The sequence below is a fragment of the Carlito syrichta genome, unplaced genomic scaffold (genome assembly GCF_000164805.1).
Source record: "Carlito syrichta isolate Samal-C Ts95f unplaced genomic scaffold, Tarsius_syrichta-2.0.1 Scaffold167470, whole genome shotgun sequence".
Taxonomy (NCBI): domain Eukaryota; kingdom Metazoa; phylum Chordata; class Mammalia; order Primates; family Tarsiidae; genus Carlito; species Carlito syrichta.
The window spans coordinates 444,198-465,660 of NW_007111566.1; the positions used below are offsets into that span (position 1 = coordinate 444,198).

General features: G+C 42.7%; 1 protein-coding gene across 3 annotated transcripts in view; it reads left to right on the top strand.

Annotated features, from left to right (window-relative positions):
* The window catches only part of CASP7 (caspase 7), a 31,526-nt gene continuing 10,063 nt past the window's right edge, over positions 1-21,463 (top strand). For 2 of the 3 annotated variants that reach the window (XM_008051144.2, XM_008051147.2), the window contains exon 1: positions 1-112. In XM_008051144.2, coding sequence (XP_008049335.1) covers positions 3-112 — 110 coding nt within the window. In that variant the 5' untranslated portion in view covers positions 1-2. Of the gene's footprint in view, positions 113-12,063; positions 12,160-21,463 lie in introns of those variants that run through there. The other variant, XM_008051145.2, reaches the window with a different exon arrangement.

Consider the following 21,463-nt stretch of genomic DNA (forward strand, 5'->3'; position numbering starts at 1 on the left):
AGATGGCAGACGATCAGAGCTGTGTTGGGGAACAGGGAGCTGGGGATTCAGCAAACAAAGATACAGTGGATGCTAAGCCAGACCGGTCTTCGTTTGTGCCATCACTCTTCAGGTCAGTTTCCTCCTTGCTGCATTCATCAGAGACCCCAGGCACTTTAGCTTGCTGGGCCTCTGCCGTCTCCACCAGTGGGGTGGCGTACACTCAGGGAAGGAGGTGCGTGCTGTGTGTGGGAGGTTTGCATAGGATCTTGCCAGCTGTATGTGACAACACTCGGGTCCTCTTGTGTGCCATCTTATCTCTGGGGCAAGCCCAGGAATGGGGAGAACCATGTGGGGCTCTCCTGCTCAGCGGCTGTGTGTTGGGTGGCAGCTCCCAGGAATGAGGGACTGGTTTCATCAGAGGTAATTTGCAGGCAACTTCAGAGCAGAGTCTGAGCTGCTGCCACCAGTGAGACCACACTTAACTAAAATGTAGAATCCAGGGACTGAGGGACAGGAGGTTTTAGGGTGACACCCTCCTACCCTTCCAGAGCACTCCATTAGTGGGAGTGGGATACATACTCTTCTCACCTTTTTCTTTCTTGAGTTCACTTTTAAAATTCTAAATTTTACATTTAATAATAATAGTAGCTTCATTGACAAAACTCTTATATGCCTGCTCGGTATTACTGCATTTAGTCCACATAATAGTGGGAATCAGTTTGAATTATTTATCACATCTAACAGGTAGGGAAACGGAGGCACTAAGAGGCTTAATAGCTTGTCTTTCTGCTGACAGTTAATAAATGGTAGGGCTGAGATGAGATGCCAGACAGGACCAGCACCACTCATTTAAATGTTGTGCTGTGTGCTTCCCTTTTAAAATTAGGCCTGTAGAGACGTGGAGGAACCCAGTACCTCCCTTAACCTTGACCGTAGATGGGCAGTGAGTGGAGCCTCCGGGAAAGAGGAAGGAGGCTGCATGGGTCAGAAGCATCAGACATCTTTGGATTATTCCTAAGGGAGAGACCGTGAGAGAGACAAAGGCTGAGGTTAGGGAGTGCTCCCAGGCAGTGCTCAGGAGGGGAAGAGCTGGTGAGGAGGGTCAGCCTGGCTCCCTGCAATACTGCAGAAAGATCCTTGGATCATACGTCCCAGACAGAACTCAGGAAAGTGGGAGAACCCCAACACCAAGGACCTGAATTCTATTGTTAGCCATTTAGGGTCAAGAATATTCAGTGAAGTGACCAGAATACATAGCTCCAAACTCCTGGAAACTTCCCAAAGTCATTATAAATTTGTCCAGGGTTGAGCCACTCCCCAGGGAAAGCTCCTTCCAGCAATAGCCTTCAAAAATTTTTGCATACTTATCTTCAAAATAATGTTATGAAACTATGCATTCCCTTGTATATTTTAAGGTGACATATACATTTTTTTGTGTCGAGGTAGTTGCAAAGGATACAATAATATTTTACTTGTATCAACTTTTTTTGAGTGTTTGAGTTAAATAAGTTGCCTCTAAATGAAAGAGAAACAGGAATTACTTAATACTCATTTCATGAGTCTTAGTAAAGCCTTTTGGTGTATTTCCCAGAAATTAAGAAAATGAATGGTATGTTGTAAATGTTGACATTTAAAAATAATTTCTTTAAATTTATCCATTGGAATCTAAATCCATAGTGATTTTATAACCACCTTTATTCCTTAAAAAAAATATGAATAACTCTCCTTTAACAGCTAGAATTTTTATGTCTTTTTTCCCCTGAAAACTTTTTTTTTTGAGTTGGAGTCTCACTCTGTCACCCAGACTGGAGTGCAGTGGCTGCTCCTGGCCACCGCAGCCTCGACCTGCTGGGCTCCGGCGATCCTTCCGCCTCAGCCTTCCCCCCTGAAAACTTTTAAACATTTTCTTTACCCTTGCATTTTATTCTGAGGTAATAGATTTTGTTGCTTGAAAATTTTAAATTAACCACACCATCATTTATCTCTGTAACATATACATGTATGCAGATGTTTATCTGTATAAATTTTAAGACATTTTTCAGGTATCATGAGTATTAAAATAAATTTCTCCTAGACTAAGTTACTGTTTCAGCTATTATTAATTCTCAGTTGATCTTAAAGTGTTAATGAGCATTAGTATTAAATTATTACTCATCAAAATAGTGTTAAATAAAAATTGCATTGAAATTGCAAGTTATGACAGTTAAAATTGTTGCAGTTGCTTTAAGAAAGTTTCTAAATAAATGGACAAATAATACTTATTATTGGAATAAGAGTTTAGTATCACCTATTTTTCCTATTTTTCATTTTTAGAGGTATAAACACTGAAAAATTATGAATAAATGGGATGGTAGGAATTTTATTACAGTGATATCTTTTAGTTCTTTGAATTCCTTCTGAGTTCTGTGCCAAAAAATAGCAACTTGAGTAAGTACTTCTTTAATAGTGTTGAAAGTAAACAATTGGAGATTATCTAACTTACAAAAGGAATTGTTTTTTAGCCCTTAGAGATATCTATTTTTTTGGTTTCTGGAGTGTACACCAAAAAGCTTGTACCAAAACTTATCAAACAACTGTTAATTAAGGTTGTGCCTCTGTTATTTAGAGGAAACCTTTTTAACTCAAAATATCCCCCAAAAGATACTTAAAGTACCAATAGTAAATTTTTGTGGATACCCTTTTTTTGATAAAACACTTTAAAACTATGTGCTTTAAAAAAATTTTAAAGATGTGGGATACAATTCAGGGTTAAGTATACAAATGCTCATTATGCAGGTACCCTTGTTGATGAGGTGTGCCCCCCTCCCCTGGCAGAATTCCACTACTGCCAGTTCCACGCTCCCTTCCTGGCAATTTCCCACTACTGACTATTCCTTTGTTATAGTATTACGATAATTGTTCAAGGTCCACTTATGAGTGAGGACATAAAACTATATGCTTTTAAAAATGTATTTCTGTCAAAACCCTGCAGCTGCTAATTCAGCTTATTCATTTATGGAAACTGCTGTATCTTGTAGTAGGCAAAACCAGTCCTTCTTGTCAAATCAGTTAGCCACGCTAACTTGTTTCCCATCAGTAAAGATCTGATACCATTTTTCAGTTTAATAAATATGTTATTAGGCATCCCTGAGATAATCATCTTGTTTCTGAATTCTGAGTTCTAATTTTTGGATAGATGGATGGATGGATGGATGGATGGAAAGAGAGGGATGAAATGAGAAAGGGAAGAGAACCAAACCCAGCCCTATGTTTACCTCCTGGAATTGGTGTTCATTTTGTTCTCACAGACTCTAGCTCAACAATGAAAAATCTTTGGGAATAATCAGGGGATGAAAAAGGCAAGGACATTAAATGAGAGTCATCACCACTTCCATTCCACATATATATGTTTATATGTATTATTGTGCTTCACTTTAGTGAGCTTTGCAAATTTTGCATTTTTTTTTTTTTTTTTGAGTCAGAGTCTCACTCTGTAGTCCGGGCTGGAGTACTGTGGCATGCTCACGGCCACCCCAGTGTAGTCGACCTGCTGGGCTCCAGCGATCCTTCTGCCTCAGCCTTCCAAGTCACCAGATCTACAGACATGCACTACCATGCCCAGCTAATTTTTTATTTATTGTAGCAACGAGGTCTCGCCAAGTTGCCCAGGCTGGTCTCGAACCCTCAGATTCAGGCAATCCACTCACCTCGGCCTTCCAAAGTGCTGGGATTACAGTCTTGAACCACTGAGTCCAACCAGATTTTGCATTTTTAACAAATTGAAGGTTTGTGGCAACCCTGTGTCAAGCAAGTCTATTGACTCTATTTTTCCAATAGTATATGCTTACTTCATTTCTTTGTGTCACATTTAGATAATTCTTGTAATATTACAAACTTTTTCATTATTATTGTGTTTATTATTGTGATCAGTGATCTTTAATGTTACTTTTGTAATTGTTTTAGGGTGCCGTGAACTGCACCCATATAAGATGGTGAACTTAAACAAAAAACGTTGTGTGTGTTCTGACTGCTCCATCCACTGGCCATTCCTATCTCTCTCCTTCTCCTTGGGCCTCCCTATTCCCTGCGACAATATTCGCTAATTTCAACAATATTGAAATTAGGCCAATTAATAACACTGCAACAGCCTTTAAGTGTCAAGTGAAAGGAATATCATACGTCTCTCACCTTAAATCAAAAGCTAGAAATGATTAAGCTTAGAGAGGAAGGCATATCCAAAGCTGAGATGGGCCAAAAGCTAGGCCTCTTGTGCCAAACAGTTAGTCAAGTAATAATGAATGCTAAGGAAAGGTCCTTAGAGGAAATGAAAAGTGCTACTCCAGTGATCACACAAATGATAAGAAAATGAAACAAACTTATTGCTGATATGGAGAAAGCTTCAATGATCTGGATAGAAGATCAAACCTGTATAGCTGGGTGTGGTAGAATTCGTCTGTAGTTCTAGCTACTTGGAAGGCTGAGGTAGAAGGATCGCCTAAACCCAGCAGGTCAACACTGGGGTGGTCATGAGTGTGCGTGCCACTGCACTCCAGCCTGGGCAATAGAGTGAGACTCCAACTCCAAAAAAAAAAAAAAAAAAAACCAGATCAAACCTGCTATAACTTTCTCTTAAAGCCTAATCCAGAGCAAGGCCCTAACTTTCTTCAATTCTCTGAAGGCTGAAAATAAATTGAAGCCAGCAGAGATTGGTTCATATGGTCTTAAAAAAAGAAGTCAGCTCTATAACATAAAAGTGCAGAATGAAGCAGCAAGTGCTAATAGAGAAGCTGCCGAAAATTATCCAGAAAAATCTAGCTAAGATCATTGATGAAGGTGGCTATTCTCAATGGATTTCCAGTGTAGATGAAGCAGGCTTCATTTGGAAGAAGATGCCATCTAGGACTTTCCTAACTGGAGAGGAGAAATCAATGCCTGGCTTCAAAGCTTTAAAGGACAGCCTGACTCTCTTGTTAGAGGCAAATGTGACTGGTGACTTTAAGTTGAAACCAGTGCTCATTGACCACCCTGAAATCCTAGGGCCCTTAAGAATTATGCTAAATCTACTTTGTGCTCTGTAAATGGAACAAAAAAAACTGTATGACAGCACATCTGTTTATAGCATGATTTACTGAATATTTCAAGCCCACTGTTGAGGCCTACTACTCAGAAAACAAGATTCCTTTCAAAACAATTACTGTTCATTGATAATGGACCTGGTCACTCAAGATCTCTGATGGAGATGTTCAAGGAGATTAATGTTGTTTTCATGCTTGCTAGTACAGCATCCATTCTGCAGTTGCTGGATCAAGGCATAGTTCTGACTTTCAAGTTTTATTATTTAAGAAAAGGATTGTAAAGCTACAGTTGCCATAGGTAGTGATTCTTCTCATGGATCTGGGCAAAATACACTGAAAAATCTCTGGAAAGGATTTATCATCCTAGATGCCATTAAGAACACTTGTGATTTATAGGAGAAAGTAAAAAAAATATGGCAATATGAACCAGAAGAAGTTGATTCCAACCCCCATGAATGGCTTTGAAGGGTTCAAGATTTCCTTCAGTGGAGGAGGTAACTTCAGATGTGGTGGAAACAGCAAGAAAAGTAGAATCAGAAGTGGAGCCTAAAGATGTGATTGAATTGCTGTAATCTCATGATAAAACTAGAATGGATGAGGAGTGGCTTCTTATGGATAAGAAAAAAAGTGTTTTCTTGAGGTAGAATCTACTCCTGGTGAAGATGCTGTGAGCGTTTTTGAGATGACAACAAAGAATTTAGAATATTACATAGACTTGGTTGATAAGGCAGCAGCAGGGTTTGAAAGTATTGACTTCAAATTTGAAAGAAATTCTCCTGCAAGTAAAATACTAGCAAACAGCTTTGCATGCCCAATAAATCTTTAGTGAAAGAGTCAGTTGATGAAGTCAACTTCATTGTTGTCTTATTTTAAGAAATTGCCACAGCCACCCCAGCCTTCAGCAGCCACCTCCCTGATAATTCAGCAGCCATCCACATCGAGGCCAACCTTACCAGCAAAAACGTTATGACTCGCTTAAAGTCTCAGATGGTTGTTAGCTTTTGGGGGGCAATAAAATACTCAAAGAACAGACTGACTCTCTTGTTGGGGACAATATTTTAATGTAACTTTTTTTTTTTTTTTTTTTTTGAGTTGGAGTCTCACTCTGTCACCCAAACTGGAGTGCAGTGGCTGCTCCCGGCCACCGCAGCCTCGATCGGCTGGGCTCCGGCGATCCTTCCGCCTCAGCCTTCCAAGTAGCCGGAACTACAGGCACGTGCTACCACGCCCGGCTCATTTTGATTTTACTGTAGAGATGAGGTCTCACCAAATTGCCCAGGCGGGTCTCGAACCCACGGGTTCAGGCAATCCACTCACCTCAGCCTCCCAAAGGCACAGGATTATAGGCTAAGCCATCGAGCCCAGCTTAATGTAATTTTTTGAGTCGAGGTCTAGCTCAGTCGCCCAAGCTGGAGTGCAGTGGCATGATCATGGCTCACCACAGCTTTGACCTTCTGAGTTCAGGTGATCCTTTTGCCTCCACCTTCGCCTCCTGAGTTGCTGGGACTACAGGCATGCACAACCACACCTGGCAAATTTTATGTATTTATTTAGAACCAATGTCTCCTGTGCTGCCCGAACTGGTCTCAACTCCTCTCCCCCCCACCTTTTTTTTGGTCTCAAACTCTTAAGCTCAAGCTATCCTTCCACCTCTGCCTCCCAAAGTACTAGGATTACTAGCATGAGCCATCATGCCTGGCTAAAGTGTTTTGAAATTAAAATATGTATGTTGTCTTTTTTACACATAATGCTGTTGCACACTTAATAGGCTATAGTATAGAGTAGACATAATTTTTTTTTAGGTTAGAAAATATAGTTTATTTAAAAGTAAGTTAGAGAGAGAGAGAAGTTTCACCTCCCCAAGGTGGGGTAGGGGGCCAAAGCCAGGAAGAATGTGATAGCCATAGCTCAAAGAGCACATGGCTACACCAGAGTCTAGCAAGGCAGTGGCCGACATAACTTTCATATGCACTGAGAGTCCCCAAAATTTGAGTGACTCACTTTATCATTATAGTTGCTTGATTGCAGTGATCTATAACTGAACCCACAGTATCTCTGAAGCATGCCTAGAATTGAGTTTGGAACAGCCCAATGTGGTCCGAATTACCCCCAATTCTCATGCCATACTTCATTCACCTGTATCAGACTCATGTAGAAGCATGAAGCCTGACACAGTACCTGATTCAGGGAGACTCACAGATACTGATATTTTACATGTCCCTTTGTTGGATAACCTGGAGGTTTCAACACCATGTGAATAAGGTTCAGGGTGGGTAAGAAAGTCATCTTTTTTTATACAGTGGGAGAATGGGAAAGGGGAAGTGGTGTCTTGGACAGACCAGTTTTAGAAAGGAATACAAAGGGAAGTTGAGGATCTGGTCATTTACTCCCTTAACTTTGGCTGTGTCTGCACCCCTTGGAAAGTCTTTGAGTACCCTGCTGGAAATCCATTATTTCCTGCCTGAGAGTACCCTGAGTACCCTGCCTGAGAGATTCATTATTTTGCAAAAATAGATGTGGTCTATGGTATGGTTACTGCCACCCTCCTCCCCAGCCCTTTAAGTCCTTTGGAAAGGTAAATAAGCCTGAATGGTCTGCATTTCGGTCCACTGTACCTTTTTTGTAATGTGACTGATGTTGACCTCAACCTTCATATTATCAAAATACGCAATAAAGATCCTGAGGCCCTCTTTGCAATTATAGGGGTGCAGTGTTTCCTACCATCAGAGTGTGGGGTGCAACGTGTGGGAGCATCGCTGGCTCCTCTGAAGGCTCCTTGTGGCTGAGTTCTCCCTTCTTCCCTCCCATCCCATTCCATCCCATCCCCGGCTCCCTTCTCTAAGGTGCTTAGAATCACTGTCAGGTAAGGCAGTGGAGGCAGTGGTACCCCCCACCTCTCTCTAATCGAGAACCAGACGGCCCACCTGCCCTCCCCTGGAGACCTCAAAACTCTGGGAAGTAGGAAAAACCCCTAGTCCTCCTGAAGCCCGGGTAGGACTGACTTACCAGCACCAGTTCCAAGCTCTGATTTGTCTTGGCTTTTTTGCCTCACTGCCACTAGATGGCAGGACAGCATTGTTTTATTTTCTTTCCATCGACCCCCCCCCCAAAACATCCAGTCTGTTCTTTAATTTACTTTTCTTAAAGATATAGATATTAAAATGTTTTTCTAATTTTCTGATCATTGAAGAATATTTGGAAAACACAGAAAAGCATAAAGGAGAAAGTATTCAATATAATTTAAAGTTTGTAACGTACACAGATTTGTAAATAATTATTTAAAGGAAATCAGTATGGGGACAGTCTACATTCATTATGAACCATACATTGTTGATAGAACAAGCCTAGGGTCATTTGTGCACTCAAAGTAGGATCACTTTTGATGTAAAAGTAACCCTCAAGCACCTAGTACAGGTTACCTGCCATCTGAGTTAACCTTGTAATTCTTGCTCTTGGATACAAAGTCATGTTTTTGTCAAATGCCTAGACATAGCTACAGAAAATAGTAACTAATTGCTAAATTGTAGGACACAGCCTAGGAGCTGTGAGAGGTTGTGGAGGGGCGGATAAAGATTGGAGGAGGAGTATCAGGGGACTAGCAGCCACAGGCCCAGGGTGGAAACAATGGTCAGGCCAGGCCTCTACGCAGATTCTGCCAAGATAGGTGGAAGCCCTGGATGGGATGAGTTTAGTCTTGATGGCCTAGGTCACCTGCAGCCATTGTGGGTCCAAGACCAAGCCCTGGGCTGTAGCCTGGAAGATGCTTTCTCCTAGAAACCTGAGAAATCAGAGGCTCCTTTCTGAGCTCTGCTCAAGGTCAGAATTCAAGAAAATAAAAAACGAAGTAGCAGATTTCACGTCTCAGATTTCCCCAGGGCCTCCATGGAGTCTTGTGTGTCCCTGCTGAGGAGTTTGTTTATCCTTCCTGTTCCCCAGTGGATAATGGGTGAGGGCAGGAGAAAAGCCTCATTCTCAACTTTGGACAGACTCCCTACTTTTGAGGCACTGGCCCAGATCCCATGGGCTTTATCCTTGGCATCATCTTTGTTTTCCACCCTTTGTGCCCCCCGGAGGGTGGTAAATAAATGCCACTGGTTATATTTCTCGGTCCTGGCTGTACCTTGGGCTTCTCCAACAGTAAGTGTTATATGTGAATGGATCCCTATTTTAAAATGTGTTATTTGTATAGTTATAAGGAAGATCCAGGTGGCGTGCCTCTTCATTTGGAGAAGGGGCTCTAGAATTAGAGACGAGGACAAAGAAGGCGGATCCCAGCTTGTTTGGAATAATATATTCCCAATTATACAAAAGGTGTTCAGTGACCTATTGATCAAAAGAGGCCAGGCCTAGGTCCCCTAAAAAAAATGAACATTAAAATGTTTTCAGGGCATTTACTTTTCTACCAAGGAATCCTTCAAATTCAGCTGCCAGAATACTGGGTCCCATATTTGCATAGGGAGAACAGTAAAGGTTTAGTGCTCTATTTGAAGCAGTGATGACACCATGTAAAATAATAGAAGCTGTTGAGTCAAGTTGGACAACTTGAGTTCAGATCCTGGTCCTGCCTCCCACTCATTACTTGAGGGACTGTCACAAGTCACGTGGACTTTCTGAGCCTCAGTTTCCTCACCTGCATAATAGAGATATGAATCCCTGTCTACAGGATTGTTGTGAGAATTAAAGTAACCTTCAGCTTCCTGAATTACCTGGGTGTGCCTGATGAGGAAGAAATCGTAGAATCCTGTTGTTAAAACTAGAAGAATAGTTTGTCTAACTCCCTTCATTATGATCAAGGAAAGACCAGAGAGGCAATGTGTAGCCACCCCGCAACAGCAGGACCAGGCTTGAGACACAGGCCTGACTTGGAGTCCAGTGCTTTTTCCCTTAAATCAGGTGCTGCCCACAACTGCAGTGATATTGGGCTGCTCAGCCACGTTAATCCACCAACAGAGCAGTTTTTTTTCCTTCTACCCAAGTGGGTCAGCAAATTTCATGTGAAATGCCCCCTTTCGGCTTCACTTCAACTGAGGGATGGTATATGAACAGCTGCTCCAGCAGAGCTGGTGATGGACTTTCCGATGACAAAGATGAGAGCACGTTTCAGGAGCAGCGAGCACATACTACGCGGAAAGACACGGTCACAGGGTCTGGGTACCGCCAAGCCCTTACTTTCACGTGTGTAGGATATCTCCAGTTAGTTTCGGTTGTTGTTCTTCTAGAGTGGGGGAAAAAGAACTCTCAGGTGAAAAGAAAGAAGGAAGAGAGGTAAATCATCAGGTTTTCATAGTAACCGAAATTTAAAATAATAGTAGTGTAGAAAAGTTAAGTCTCAGAAAAGAAAACTACTGTGAAAATGTAACTGGTTGCTTCTCATATGAACATGTGATCACAAGTAAGGACTGTATAGCATGTTTAATCCTGAACTTGCTGGTTTTCTGTCCAGCAAGAACCTGTGATGGTGAGTTTGTTAATGAAAAAGATGGATGGTGTGATTGTGTAAGGACTGATATATGTTAGCTGTTTTAAATCCTGGACCCGGCAACCATGAGACAGGCATATTATCCTAACTTCCACTCAATCTCTTGGGCTATTTAAAGACAGTTCAGTTCTTTATTCCTCCTGGATGATTTTTTTTTAACAGTCCTTTGTCAACTTTTATTGTCAGAGGCCTTGCTGTTCCTTTTTATAGGGAGAGGAGGGGAATGGGGGGTTGATAAGTGTGGTGGAGGGAATCTGTTCTTCTTCACCTGTTTTATTTTATTTTATTTTGAGTTGGAGTCTCACTCTGTCGCCCAGATTGGAGTGCAGTGGCCGCTCCCGGCCACCGCAGCCCGACCTGCTGGGCTCCGGTGATCCTTCCACCTCAGCCTTCCAAGGAGCTGGAACTACAGGCGCGCGCTACCACGCCGAGCTAATTTTTTGATTTATCATAGAGATGAGGTCTTGCCAAGTTGCCCAGGCAGGTCTCGAACCTGCGGGCTCAGGCAATCCACTCACCTCGGTCTCCCAAAGGCGCGGGATTACAGGCTGAGCCACCGAGCCCAGGTCTTCCCCTGTTTTAAAGTTTGTTTCTCCATGTCCATGTATTTTTGCAAACTGAGTTTCAGTAAAAAAATGTATAGAGCCCATTTTCTCTCTTGTTCACAGACCTGAGACTGGCAGACAGTCAGGAGACTTGCCCAAGGTAGCAGGTGTTATAACCTCAAGCCATCAGCTTCACACCTTTCCTGGACTGTGACCTTGAACCAGGAAATTGAGAAAAATGATGCTGAACGGTTTGCTCATAAATAAGCACTTTGGTTTTATGGTTCTTATTTTCCTTACTGCATTTGGAGGCCTGAGATAGGAAAGTGCAGCGCCTCCTGGGGCATTCACTGTATACAAGACCAGTGGAGAATGTTTCTGTACCTTATTTGGAAAGTAGGGGATGTGGTATGCCTCCATAGTCCTCTGCTATTTGTATGATTAGTTTGAGCACCTTTGTAACGAACTCGAACTCTTCAATTCACCACAGACTCGCTTCCTGTTTTGCTCATTTACTTCCATATGGTTTGACATATTTTGCCGTTCCTGTGTGTGCTGTTTCACAGCCTTTTGTAGATTTGGCACTTTGGTGGGTTGACCGTGTGTGCATGCTCATCAACTTTAAATAGCTTTGTGATATTTTATTCTATTGATACTCTCTCTTACTTAGCCATTCCCCTGCTATTTTGTTTTTCTCTCTTGAAGATTGTGCTCCTGGCTGCACGTTTTTTTCTTTTCTTTCCTTTGGCCCCCATGCTTGTAGAAAGTTGCTTGTTCCATAGGGAGCCGTCCCAGGGTACCGTGGTGCCACAATGGGGAGCCGGGGCATTTCTGCCGGTCAGCAAAGAAGGGGGAGGCCAGTGTGACCTCCCCAGCCCGAGTTTGAATGGTCCTATGGAAAACTCCAGCGTGCAGTTCACTGCTGATTCAGTCACAGGCCCTCAGGGTCAGGCGGCCTGTGCCAGTCTTCTGTCCCCTGCTGAGCTCCGAGCATGTTGAGTTTTTATTATTACAGAGAAGAAGGAAACTCACTGCCTGTCGTCGCAGGGCACGGCCTAGTTCTGATGCAAAGGGGGCTGCTTTCGGATGGAGACACTAGGTACTGCCTGCACTCTTTCTTTTCCTCTCTGTCTTGCTCTGTGCCTTGGTATGTTAGGACTGTGGGGATGCCCTCTGCTGAAATGTTGAAACCATGAATGAATCACCCCAAAAATATTTAGACAAAGCAGCTACAAAAACCAGAACTCTAGTTCCGAATGAAGCAGCCCTGGGGAGATGTGAGCCTGGTGGTGTGTTTACTTTCGTGCTGATGAATATCTGCAAGCATTCAGAGCTACTGGAAATCCTATTCATGGAGACGCTTTAGAAAATAAATGGGATAGGGTTTGATGCTCATATTCCCTTCCAAATATAGAAAGGCATAATTCACTTTTTTGAGCAGCCCAGGGGATCTGTCAGAGATTAAAACCTGTATTTATCCACTCCAGTGATGGGGAAAATTATACTTGGACCCAGAGTGGATTGTGAAATCCATCATACCCTTCCTAAGGTTTTCCACTTCTTTGTAAAGTAGGCAGAATATTTTTATCCTGTAATGTTTTCAGGTACGAGTTACTGTAGTCTCTTCAAGGAGGTCTTTTTATATAAATAACCAGCAGAACTCAGCTATAAATTTTTGACTCTTGACTTTGTTGTAGTGCAAATGACTGAGTTGGCCTCACACTGTGAAATTTGAGGGGGCAAAAAATGGCACTCTACTTCAAAAGTTAGGATAGTCTGGTTCCCTCCTGATAGTCAATGCTACTATTATCTGTGTTCCCAGCCGAGATTTGTGCTTATCTGAACACATCTGTAAAGTGAAGATAATGATATTTGCCCACATTGGCAAAGAAGTACAATATCGAGAAACCGTAAGGATGGTTACGTATTCTATCATCTCAGTAAATTAACTTCCCATTGCATTTTAGTGCATACTTACGTGCACTTAGTAAGTCATTCGACCAAGATATCATAGTTCGTTGCGTCCTTGTTTGTCTGGCCCTAAGCACAGTGATTTAGTGACCAGATTTATTTTTTTAATTTTCAATTAACTGTGAAACACACGAGCTTTTAAGAGGATTTAGAACTTTCAATTCACTGGTCTGGTTTATCATTGACTTTGCACTCAGTGACAGGTTCCAAAACAAGAATCCTATGTTTCATCTCAGCAAAATAATCTTGGCAAAAGTCTTCAGAATATAAAAAGGGCCAGGATAGAGCTAGGTATATCTGCAGAGAATTAGCAAAGGGAGGGGAAAGGGGGCATGGATAGAATGGGAAGTAATAGAATCTTGCTTTAAAAATAACTGGCTTGTTTGATTGGCTTTGTCTTTCTTTGCCTTGCATCTGTACTTTGCAGAATCATTGGGATAATGACTGTCATGAATTCACTTTGTAAAGCACAAGTCTATAAAAATATTCATACTTGTTCATGATGACTTAAGAAATATCTGAAGTGGTTCCTCCACCATTTGCACCATTCGTCAGCTTCAGGAGAAAGACTCATGCCCATAAATCTGGACTTGAGAGAATCTCAGCGGGCTCTTTCTGCCCCCCGTTGGGGTCTGTGTAACAGCAGTGTTCACATGGTTCAGCATCTTCTGCAGAAAAGTGGTGGGAACCTGAGCAACAAGAACAGCCAGCCACTTTTAGAAAATCTTGTCTTTGGGGATGATTGCCCGCTGAAGAAGTTTCTAATCTGGATCTTTGAAAGCTTCTTATTTTTCTTCTCATTCTCTCCGCAGTCCCTACTCCTGGGAGGACCCACTGGGCTGAGCTGTGGATTGCTGCCTTCTTTCTGCTGTTGACTAAATAATTAGCACAATCTCCCTGGAGCCCTTGCGGCCCTTTCTTCTGTCCAATAGCAGTTGTTTACCTGATGATCTGCTTGGCTCCAGTATCTGCTTTCCAAACAGACAATAACTCTTTATTCGCTACTAGAACTGGAATCATGGACCAACTTTCTCTGACTGTTGCCAGAGTGAATTAGGTCCCATACCAAGGCTACTCTGGGGACTCCAAATGGTTTGTAACAAACAAGGGAGACTCTAAGGATGACTTGGCTATAGTAACATTTCCTGGAAGCATTTTGGTGGTAGTGTTAAAGGAATTTCAGTTTAATGTTCGTCTCAGCTGTCACCGCTGAAACACCCTGCAGGTGTCTTGGAGAGTTGTGAATCTCACCCATGACCTTATATATACTCTCTCTGCTGTGGAGGGGCACCTTCCAGAGGCCTGATTTCCTGAGGCACTTCAGGTCCCACCTTCTGACCAAGAGGCAGGGGGCCAGTAGGTTGCCCCCAGGCCACATGGAGAGGTGTTTGATACAGTAGAGAGAGCTGGTGCTGTCTTCCTGACACTGGAGGGTGCCAAGCAGCAATGGAGGGCCAACACCTCTGCTTCCTGGCAGTGAAATAACCAAGGGACTTGAAGTGACAGCAATGGAAAGCCAGAGCCAAGAGAGCCCATGCAATGGGCAGACAGGCTCACACTAGGGCCCTCAGACCTCAGAGAGTCTAAGCATCTCCAGGTAAACACCCCGGCAAGACCCAGGAGTCTGAATATTATTAACAGAGGTGAGAAACACTAGAATAGGAGACTTGGTGTTTGACCTCAGAACAAACCTGTGCTCTCCCCTTTTCTAGCTTTGTGATTCTGGTCATGCGGATTCAATCTCGCTCTGTATGAAATGGGGACAATGCTTCACAGAATTGCTTTAAAGACTAAGTAGAATAATATATGTAAAGTAGCAGTGAACAAAAAACAGTGTTTATTGTTGTTGTAGTTCTTGACATAGAGGAGTAAGAAGTTTAAAAGGCTAAGGAGTAGGGTAAAATCACATGGAAAAAGAAAAATGGGGTGTCTAGGAATCCCTTTCAACAGTTAGTACAACAGTGTGAATCTAGTACTCTTCAAAATAGGCCAGATCTTGAAATCCATTTGTAAGCAGGTGACCTTTAACTGTTCATTGTAATTTTTAGTTTAACATTTTGAATCACTAACTTATTAGCTTATAATAAAAAAGACATTCAGTCAAAATTCTTCCTCCTGCTCTTGCCTGCTGTGCTGCACCCAGCTCTTCATGACATAGGTAACCCCTCTTTCTTTGTCATTAAAAAAAATTATTTAATTTTTTATTTTTATTTTTTTGAGTCAGAGTTTCACTCTGTCACCCAGGCTAGAGTACCGTGGCATGCTCACGGCCACTGCAGCCATGACCTGGTGGGCTTGGGCAATCCTTCTGCCTCAGTCTTCTAAGTAACTGGAACTACAGGCATGCGCCACTATGCCTGGCTAATTGTTGTTGTTTTTTTTTCTTGAGTTGGAGTCTCATTCTATTGCCCAGGCTAGAGTGCAGTGGCTTGCATGCTCACAGCCACTCCAGCGTCGACCTGCTGGGCTCCAGTGATCCTTCCACCTCAGCCTTTCAAGTGGCCAGAACTACAGGCGCACGCTACTATGCCTGGCTAATTTTTGATTTTTGATTGTAGAGATGTGAGGGTGTCACCACGTTGCCTGGGCTGGTCTCAAACTCCTGGCTCAGACAATCCACTCACCTCAGCCTTCCAAAGTGCTGGGATTATAGGTGGAGCCACCGAGCCTGGACCTAATTTTTTTTTTTAATTGTAGAGATGAGGTCTCACCAAGTTGCCCAGGCTGGTCTTGAACCCCTGGACTCAGGCAGTCCTCTCACCTTGGTGTCCCAAAATGCTGGGATTACAGACTTGAACCACTGTACCTGGCCCTAATTTTTTATTTTAAAGATGTGGGGTACTCAGCCGGGCATGGTAGCACGTGCCTGTAATTCCGGCTACTTGGAAGGCTGAGGCGGAAGGATCGCCGGAGCCCAGCAGGTCGAGGCTGCGGTGGCCGGGAGTGGCCACTGCACTCCAGTCTGGGCGACAGAGTGAGACTCCAACTCAAATTAAAAAAAAAAAAAGATGTGGGGTACAATTCAGGGGGTAACCCTCTTAATGATTTACAATCACAGCATCAGTAATAATCATAGCATTTATTTACCACTTCCTACATGAAACAAATATTCCAAGTATTTGTTAATATTAACTCGCTTTGTGAATATTAACTCGTTTACAAGGTCTGGGGTAGATGCTGCTGTTTTGTCCTTTTTATAAATGAGGAATCTGAAGCACAGAGAGGTTAAGTAGCTTGCCTTTAATCACACAGCTATGTGGTGGAACAGGGATTCAAACCTAGGAAGTCTAGCCTGAGAATCTATGAATTTATCTACTACATAATCCTTCTAGTGTCTCTTTATGCAAATCTAAAAAATATTTTATTTTTTTCTATTTTGCTCAAAGGTCAGCATACTGCTCCCATTGTCCTGTACTTTTGTGTTGTTTCATACTTATACTGCTTATTGGAGATGATCCCACATCAGCACATAGAGAGCTTCCTCATTCTTGTTCACAATACTGTATGATTTTGATTAAAGACCCTCCCTTGATGGTTCAGCCAGGGAATGGAGACTTTATACTTGTCCTGCTGGTTATGAAGGGAGTGAGTGACTAATTGAGTAAACTTATGTCTGCCAGACAGCTCTCTTAATTGAGCCATGCTGTTAGCGTTCAAAATTGGAAATGAGAGAGTCAGGGCAAATAAGACAAGAAAATTCATCAGTCCAAAATGTTTCCAAGTGGTATTCAGTCTCCCATATGAAAGAAATACTCAAGCCAAACAATTGTCCTGTGTTCCTGCAGAATCAGCAGATAGGAGCTGTCCTGAATTAGTTTCCTCTCAGAAACCAATTCCCTTCCTACATGTGAGCTTTGAGCCTGAGACTGTACCTAGTTAATGTCTCTGCGGCAGCCTTGCAACAAGAATTGGCAAAATGGAAGTGTGGGCACCAGTGTGCCCTTCCCTTACCCACCTCTGAAATGCCTTGCCGGTCCCAGGTTGGGCTGTAGTTCTGTTTAGGCTGATCTGTGTCTGGTTAAATTGGTGCTTACCCAGGGCCTTTGACTATGATAGTCCTTCAGCATGAAATGCTATTCACTTAGTCACGGAATATTATTGAACACCTACTATGTACCGGGCACTGTTTTAGAAGCTGGAGGCATAGTAGTGAACTAGTGCAGGCCCTGCCTTCATGCAGTTTACATTCTAATGGGAGATGACTTTGCTCTGTAAGTTAAGGTCTAATGAGGAGGTGTGGCTTAAAAATTAAAGCAGGGGCAGGACAGGGAATGACTGGCAGGTGTGGGGTATGTGCAGGAAATAGAGATGTGAGCAGAGATCTGAGTGAAGTGAAAGAGGGGATATGGGACTCTGGGAGCTGTGAGAAGTCCAGGCAGAGGAAGAGCCAGAGCAAAATCCCTGGCAGGCACAAGCTGGACAAGTTCGAGATTTTCTGGAGTGGAATGTGGCCGGGAAAGAAGAGTGGAAAGCGATGAGACTTGTGGACTGTAGTCAGGACCCTGGAGTTTGTTCTCAGCACCTGGGGAAACCACTGAATGACTCAAAGCAAGGACATAATGTGATTGGGTTTATCATTTTTATTTACCTAAAAGCTCACTTTGGAGAGAGGCCACCTGGGGGAAATGGTAGACATCAGGTCAGGAAAGGATATGGCTTGGACCTTCCAGGGTCCTAGCCTGAGCCAGCAGCGAGATGCTCAGTGAACTAGGATTGTTGTGTGCAGAGACATAAGACCTGTGGACAGCTACCAGCTCAGCAGGGCAGGAGCCCATCATGGATGTCCTGGGTCCTGCTATGCCTGTGGGACCACAAGCTGTAGCGGGTCTGACCCTGTGCAGGGGAGTGCTGCACCAGGAACAGAGACAGACAGGCTGGCAGGGGAGCTCCTGAGGTCCTCAAATCCTGGAATGGAGTTTCAAAGGGAGCCCTGGAGGACTGTATGTGGTGGTGTTGGAATCTTTTTTTTTTGAGTTGGAGTCTCACTCTGTCTCTCAGGCTGGAGTACAATAGCACGTTCACAGCCACTGGGATCTATTCTTATTTTTATTTTTTTATTTTAAAAATGTGGGGTACAATTCAGGGTTAGGTATACAAACGTTGATTATGTAGGTGCCCTTGTTGATGAGGTGTGCCCCTCCCTCCCCCAGCAGTTTCCCTCAACTGCCAATCCTAGCCCTCTCCCCTGGTAGTTTCCCACGACTGCCAATCCCTTTCTTATAGTATTATGATAATTGTTCAAGGCCCGCTTATGAGTGAGAACATATGGTACTCACTGAGTGATAGATCACTGGGTATGATCGACTCTAAATCCATCCAAGTTGCTGCAAAGTCCATATGTTTGTCCTTCTTTATGGCTGCATAATATTCCATTGTGTATATGTACCACGTTTTTTAATCCAGTCCAGCTTTGATGGGCAGCATGGTTGGTTCCAGGTTTTTGCTATTGTGAATAGAGCTGCAACAAACATTCATGTGCAGGTATCTTTTTTGTAGAATGATTTGAGTTACTCTGGGTATATTCCCAATAGGGAAATTGCTGGGTCATATGGAAGGTCAATTTCTAGTTCTTGGGATCTATTTTTATTTTTATTTTTATTTTTTTGAGTTGGAGTATCACTTCGTCACCCAGACTGGAGTGCTTCCAGCCACCGCAGCCTCGACCTGCTGGGCTCCGGCGATCCTTCCGCCTCAGCCTTCCAAGTAGCTGGAACTACAGGTGCGCACTACCACGCCCGGCTAAATTTTTGATTTATTGTAGAGGTGAGGTCTCGCCAAGTTGCCCAGGCAGGTCTTGAACCCGCGGGCTCAGGCAATCCACTCACTTCAGCCTCCCAAAGGCTCGGATTACAGGCTGAGCCACCCAGCCCGGCTGGAATCTACTTTTTAAAGAGCACTCAGGCTATAGGAATCTTAGGTTTGAACATTACCCGCTCTCCTCCTTCATACCCTCCCTTTTCTTATCCATTGGCTTTGTTCTGTCCCCTCTTAACCAACCTGTCATCTAGGCTCCTCAGGCCACATGGTGAAACATAGCCACCAACAGCCCTTATTTTAGCCACCTTGACAGAGGCTGATCCTTTTTCTCAATTTCAGGTCTCAGATTCCCAGGGAAGAGAGCTGATTGGTCCAGCAGTGATGGCCAGAGTGCTGATGGGAAATCACTTTCTACCAATGTGGTGTCTCCTAACATTAGTCTTGAAGGAAGAATGGGGATAAAAGAGAAATAATTCCCAGGAGAAAGAAGGTGTCCTGGAACGTCACAGCTCTTATGTGGCAGGCTAATCTCCTGGACACTCATTCTTGCAGAATGTATCTATATGCAGTGGACTTTAGTCCCTCTCCCCAATATTTTTTCTGGTGCTTTCTTCCTAATGCCTTCTCAGCATTCATTTCCACCTTCCCTTTCTCTCTATCTAGTCACATGTTTTAATCATCAGGGTTTGCTTCCTCAAATTTTAGCTATGAATGGGGTTTTCTCAAAGACAACTCTTCTTAGGAAGATGAATTCAATGGGATTGAATTGATAATCATTCTCTAATGCACATCTGTGGTCTGTGAAGACCTAGGTTTATCAAAAATCTATTTTGGTTAGAAGGAAATAGTTAATATTGACTTAAGTCCAGAAAGAGGAAGCAGATATTAAGCTCATTTTGAAAAATAAGAGTTCAATTTAGGGGCAGGCTAGGTAAGCTATTTTGGCTAGAAGGAAAAATTAATATTGACTGACGCAAATCCAGAAGAAGAAAGCAGATATAAAGTTTATTTTGAAAAACAGGAATTCAGTTTGGGGCAGGCTAGGTACCACCCTTTTTGAGATATTTACCAGCAGTGAGAATCACATTTTGCATTCAATTTTAAGGTACTTTTTCATAACCATGGACAGTATTTTATTTAAAGTATGTGTATCTTTATTTCCCTGTTGTGGTTATTTTTTAAAACCAGTTAATTTTCCAAATTCTATTCTGATAGAAGCAGAGTCCTTTTATTTTTTATACAACTTATATTTAACCCTGCTTTTCTTTCTTTCTTTTTTTTTTTTCTTTTTGAGTTGGAGTCTCACTCTGTCGCCCAGACTGGAGTGCAGTGGCTGCTCCCGGCCACCACAGCCTCGACCTGCTGGGCTCCGGCGATCCTTCCGCCTCAGCCTTCCAAGTAGCCGGAATTACAGGCATGCACTACCACGTAACCCTGTCTTTCTTATAAAAGATGCTGCTTTTGTTTTGTTCATCACCGAGGATAAGCTAATGATAACTTAAAAAAAAAATCATTGCTTGTTTAATATTTGGATATTGTCATAGAGATCCATATTGTGGAAGATAAAAGTAAAAGATAAAAACTCCTTAAAAGGTTTTAGTGTATAAACGGTGACCTTCAGCCTGCCAGCCTTAATGGTACTCTTAGGGTCTTTAAATAGCCTTAACTAGCTACATAACTCAAGAATCTTGCTCTGAAATCTGTTGATGTGTTAAGAATCCTACTTTACCTCTTAAGTGTTCTCTCCTTTTATCTCATTTTGCTATTTTCTGAAGGGTTGCCAGGAACGCTGGATGAAGCCTATCCTGTAGCTACCTTTGTTGAGGGGTTAACTGGGTCAGGGTTCCTGGTTTAAGAAAAATCACACAGATTAGACTTCAATTTACCCAAATGTAACCTGGAAGATAAGTAAGGCCTGTCCTGAATTTTAATCTCAAAGACAGTGTTCGTTCAAAGAACATTCAGTATTGTGGAAAAAGCACACACCGTGAGGCCAGATCACCAGGAATCACATTCCAGCTCTGAACTTGAACTTTCTTATCTGCACAAATGCAGCATGGCTGTGAGAAAGGGCAGGGATTTGATGAAGCCCCTGACCCGTGGGTGGCAGGTCTAATAAGGAATAGCTACAAACACACACACTTTTTGTACTTACGTACCATTTTTGCATGGGTTGCCAGTGTTTTTGAGGTGTTACTCAAGGAAACTTTGTGTAGACCAGGTCCTGGAGTGTTTCCCCAATATTTTCTTCTCATAGTTTCATAGTTTCAGGTCTCAGATTTAAGTATTTAACCCATTTATACTTGATTTTTATGCACAATGAGAGATAGGAGTCTACTTTCATTCTTCCGCATGTAGATATCCAGTTTTCTCATTTATTGAAGAGATTGTCCTTTCCCCAGTGCATTTTCTTGGCACCTTTGTCAAAAATGAGTTCACTGTAGAGGCAAGGATTCATTTCTGGGTTCTCTCTTCTGTTCCATTGGTTTGTTTGTCTGTTTTTAGGCTAGTACCATGCTGTTTTGGTTACTATAGCTTTGTAGTGTAATGTATGCCTACAGTTATGTTCTTTTTGCTCAGGATTGCTTTGGTTATTCAGGGTCTTTTGCGGTTCCATATACATTTTAGGATTATTTTTTCTATTTCTGTGAAGATTGTCACTGGTATTTTGATAG